General features: G+C 36.6%; 1 protein-coding gene across 1 annotated transcript; it reads right to left on the bottom strand.

Annotated features, from left to right (window-relative positions):
• Positions 1–406: 406 nt before the first annotated feature.
• Positions 407–4,622, bottom strand: LOC138441841 (double-headed protease inhibitor, submandibular gland-like). The gene is made up of 6 exons (XM_069592898.1): positions 4,500–4,622; positions 3,755–3,786; positions 3,102–3,223; positions 1,578–1,620; positions 1,010–1,122; positions 407–573 (listed from the first exon to the last, which is right to left on the bottom strand). Exons 1-6 carry the CDS (start codon positions 4,564–4,566, stop codon positions 516–518), a joined length of 435 nt encoding a protein of 144 aa, XP_069448999.1. The 5' UTR covers positions 4,567–4,622; the 3' UTR covers positions 407–515.
• Positions 4,623–5,143: the final 521 nt, after the last annotated feature.

The following is a 5,143-nucleotide window of genomic DNA, read 5'->3' as shown; positions in this document are numbered from 1 at the left end:
CCTAACATAAGGTACCTTCCTTTGCAGATGCCCACATGTGACTGAGTTCTGTTTAGATGGTGATACCTAAAGTATTATGTTATTCCTAGCCTGTTCTGATTCTTTCATAGTGTTAAGGATTCTCACTCTATCTTTCTCCAAATCTGGATTTTCCACTTTTCATTAGTGTAGCTAAAGGTAATGTAATAGTAATGGTCAGATACACACTTTGATCCATGTTTACTTAAAAAAGTATATTTTTTTAATGGGATGCTGAGAGCAGATTCTTTTTTTAACCATTGTGTGTATAATCTTTTCTAGCTTCCACCTTGAGTAGAAATAGAGGAAATATTTCTGTATGACTTATAGTTTAGGGAAAGGACCATAGGTATGAGAAGAACTACACCCACAGAGATAAGCCTGACAATTTTTCTGCTGAGAATCTTTTATTGAAGAATCAAGTTCCATATACTTGTCCCCATGGCCGTCCTAGAGAAACTGGTTCACTGCCAAAGGAAACTTGGTGCCATCGAACATCAGGGAGACTCAGAGCATGGTCCATATTTTACAAAATAAAGTGTGCCATGGCTCATCCTACAAGAAAAATAATACATTTAAAAGGGGGGCTCTGGAAATCTTAAGTTGAAAGTTATATCATCTTAGATCAAGCCAGCCAGATGAATACATAACATGAATGCTGAACAATTAATTACCAAGCTTCAGCATGGCAGAAAAAGGGAATTCAGTGTACCAGTAAAAGCCAGTGTTAGGAGCCAAAAATTCTGTAAGTTTCTCTTTTATCTGCCACTGAATAATAATATGATGATGATCAAGTGTCTCTTTCCCTAACTTCAATTCTTATTCTTAAGCATTTTCTTTCTCTCTCATTTTCTCTCTTTTTCCTTCTTTTTGTAAAATATTATGATTTTCAGTCAGCTATCTCTTAGGCTTCATAGCAGCAGCTGGCTTATGTAGCTAAGATGGTTTCTGGTTCTGTGTGTACAAATAAAATACTGAATTAAGCACTTACACAACAGCATTGCAAAATGAACATCTGTTGCCATATACTATCCCATCAGATCCACAGTGAGGTATGTACTCCATGGTGCATATTTCTGAATATGTGGTGCACTCAACCTCCCTCTGTTCAAAAAAAAAAAAAAAAACCATTAAATCATAGAAAAGAAACTCTTTTAAAGCCTTGAGAGGATCATTAGCTCAGAATCCCACTTGCAGAAATATGTATTTTCTGCAATTTACATAGATAGCCTGACCCAACATTGGAGAGAATACCATCACAGCAAGAGATTGCTCAGCCCAAGTTCAAGGCTCTCTCTCATTCCCCAGTGTAGCTAATGAACAGAATCCATCCTGTGGATTATGAATAAAGGAGTATAAATAAAGTTTCTGGAGTCTTCTGGGTCAAGAAATCATATTTCAGATTTTCTCTTTAGGCTGGCCAGGTGTGTTACCTGTGACTACTCATAGTCATAGATAATTTGTAGAATAAATATCTTAAAACAGTTGTTCTTGATGAAAGGGAGGAATTGTTGAAACATTTTATATTAAGGATATGTAAAATTTTTGTGTATACTTACGCATTCATTATCATGAAGTTTCCTGAGTTGAGATCCTTTATCTCTGAAAAAAGAAGATTTTACTGAATGGGTAATTCAGTAATTTGATATTTCTTAATGTACAGAGTAAAACATGGTCATATGTCATTCTCTGTTGTCTGACCTGAACTAAGTAGTTCTGGTTAATATTCTTCCCAAGTTAGTTAATATTTGTCATTTAACATCTTTGATAAATGATCATTTTGTGAACAAATTAAAATATAAAAAAATAAGATCAACACTAAAAGGAGAGTAGATTGAGCATTTTTAAAATAGTCCATGAATACTCAGATGGAAATCAAAGGTATAATAAAGTATGTGGATATTTTTGCAGTTTAAAAATAGTCACATATCCATACCTGGCACTTATAGTATGTGTAATTTTGTTATAGTCACTTCTCCTTTCTAAGTATTAGATCTCCTCCTTCTAAAAAGACATGAGATAATATAATCAATCCCATCTCAGTGTTTAGTCTCTGGCATTGCATATTCTGAGGGGTTTTATTTGAATAACACTTGCTATTCTATTTGACTAACACTTGCTATTATATTTGACTATGAAATTCAGAAAGGCTAAAAAAGAATGAGGAAAATGATTAAAAGGAAGAAGAGCTCATTTCTGAGTATTCACTGCGTCAGCTGCTTAGTTAAGATTCGACGTGTTTTCTCATAATGAATCCTAAACACTATTATAACTTCTGCTTTACTGAATATAGAAGTACATAGCAGAATGGGTATTTATTTACCTAATGTCACAGATCTACGAAGTGAAGCCTGGATTCTAATCCAGATGTCTGACACAAAAGTCCATGATTTTAACTGCTAGTCGGAAAGCAGTGAGTTCAAGTTGCTGGAGTGACTGGCAATAATCATTATTATAAAGTCTCCTAGAAGCTGAGATGTTGTTCATAGTGAGAACTTAATATTTAATGTGTGGGCGTGGTGGTGGTGAGGATTCCAACTAATTTCAACTATCCGTTTGTATTTCCATCCTCTTCCCTAGACTTTTCCAGACAATCAGAGAAGCAACATGATTTTCCTTTGGGGTGTGAAGGGTAGATCAGAGTGTTACAACTGTGTCCATGGCTTACAGCCCAAGTAGCAACAGCTCTCTTCTGAGTTTCCATTAGCTGATAAGAAAGATGTAACACAGGAGATTCATGAAAGTTTGACCAAGAATAGGTTTCCTGCCTGAGACCCAGTTTCCTTAAATGTAATATGGGAATAAAAATGTCTATATGTAACAGCTAATGCCTGAGGGATACCGTGTAATATAGTATACATGAGAATTTGGCCAGATAGCAAAGAAATATACATAATCCCTAATATAACTAGTTTTTGTTTTTTTTTTAAAAAACAAAGCAATGTCCACAGAGTAGTAGAGGAACATGACAAAAGGTAGGATGTCCAACCATGTTTTCAAAAGCTGAGTAGATTTTGGCCAATGTGACTTTTGTGATTGTAAAGCAAAACAAAACTGGGCTCCAAATTGAGTATAATACTTACCTATTTAGGAAACAGAACATACATTCATTACTGTAAGTTTTCTGATCTATGCCACATATTGGTCTCCATTCCTTTGTGCACGCAATCCCGGCACCGTTTAAGTTGTATTTGGTGCAGTTCACCTGTAATTGGAACAAAATAATACTCTGCATTCTGTTCCTTCAATTCTGTTATCATTCTTATATCTAGATGGTGAAGAGTGAGAAGAGAGTAGGAAGATTCCCTCCTCAGCTTTTCAGCAAACATGTCTAGAATGCCTTTTGTGGACCAGGTGCTGTGCTGCAAAAATAAATCAGACCTAGAACAGTCTTTAAATGAGAATTAGCAGTTTAAGCAGGAAATATTAGTCTCTCTCTCTCTCTCTCTCTTTTTTTTTTTAGGGTTATCATTAGAGTCCAGTTGAATAATGAATGTGAAAAATACTGAGAAAAGTTTAAAACACTACCTAAAAGTAACAGCTTCCTTTATCTCCTGTTCTCCTTTTGCACAGAGATTCATTTAAAGAAACACCATTAGAAAAGTAGAGTAGAAACAGTGTTTACCTCCCACGGAATTATTTCAGCCCACTGTGAGTCAATTTAGATACCTTCACTACTCATTTACACTTCACCCTGATTTCATTTTTACAAAGAGCATGCCAAAAAGGTACTCACCTCTATCCCTATTTCTTGATCACCAGAAGAGACTACGACGAGATGCATTTGGAGAGAAGGAATTAGAGAAATAGTAAATTCTATAGTTAGAAATGCAAAGCTGAATTCATTGTTCACAGTAACTAAAATCCATTTCCCAACATCCCTTTGCCCAGACCAGACTGAAAAGAGGTCACTTCTTTAGTCAGGCCAGCTAAGGGTGAAGTCAGAGAAATATGATCCTGACCCCTGCCCCCACCAAAAAAAAAGTGAGGTTGGGGGTGGGAATCTCTGATCACTGGAGAAGGAACTGTAGAGGAATCCAGGAGATCCAGTGGGCATGCCCAGGGAGAGTTGGATTTATGGTCTCAGAGTTGCCTAGTTGATTTCTAAAAGGGCAAGTCAGAAACCTGAGAGATCTAATGAGGAACTGAGCAGGAAGTTCTCAGTCCTCCTCTTCTCAGTCTCTCTTCCTCTTCCTGAAGGTCTGATTTACCCCTATTCTGTTGATCAGACCAATCTAAATAGATGCCTACTAAATTTTCTTTTGACTTTAACACTCTATGGGCTTCCCTTGTGGCTCAGCTGGTAAAGAATCAATGTGGAAGACCTGGGTTTGATCCCTGTGGTTGGGAAGATCCCCTGGAGAAGGGAAAGACTACCCACTCCAGTATTTCACTTTCACTTACTATTCTATAATTACTGAAAGCCAAATATACTGCAGTTAACATAAGAGAATGAATATTAGAAAGGAATCCTAACTCACCAGGTGGAGTGACAGCCCATGCCGTGGCTGCCAGAGCAAGGATGGCAAAAGTAGTGATGCTATTCATAGTGATGATGAATGAGGGTATTTGAGAGCCGCTGCCCCGAGTCAAGAAGTTCAGAGAGCGACAAAAAGCAGTCTGACAGATGCATGTATATATACACTCAGAGCCCTACCCTCATTAAAATTGGTCGTTGAAATGATTGGCTGTTAATCCAAGCAAGGTTGTTTCTTTTCATTTGTCAAACAAAGCTTCCTTGTTATCTTGAGTTACAGACAGTTGGAATAGTTACATCCTGATACCAACTACCAGATGTTTTCCATAATAATCCTTTGATCTCTCAGCAGATATAATGACATGGCTATATTTGAGGACAAATAAAGTCATAGGTGAAGTGAATAGCAAATTGACTTTTAAATGACATGTAAAAGGATTTTACGGTTATGTGAAATGCAAGAATGTTGAAATCAGAGAAGCGATGAGGACATTTCTTGAAAATGTGCTGTAGTAGACAACATTAATAGCACCATAAACCTTGCTTTTCTAGAGTATGAACACACTTTACAACATTCTGTGAAGGCTTGTTAAATGATTAACCTTATGAAATGTGAAGACGAGTATTACTGCTATTTTGCAAATAAAA

The sequence above is a fragment of the Ovis canadensis genome, chromosome 5 (assembly GCF_042477335.2).
Source record: "Ovis canadensis isolate MfBH-ARS-UI-01 breed Bighorn chromosome 5, ARS-UI_OviCan_v2, whole genome shotgun sequence".
NCBI lineage: Eukaryota > Metazoa > Chordata > Mammalia > Artiodactyla > Bovidae > Ovis > Ovis canadensis.
This window is presented reverse-complemented; position numbering and strand designations above follow the sequence as displayed.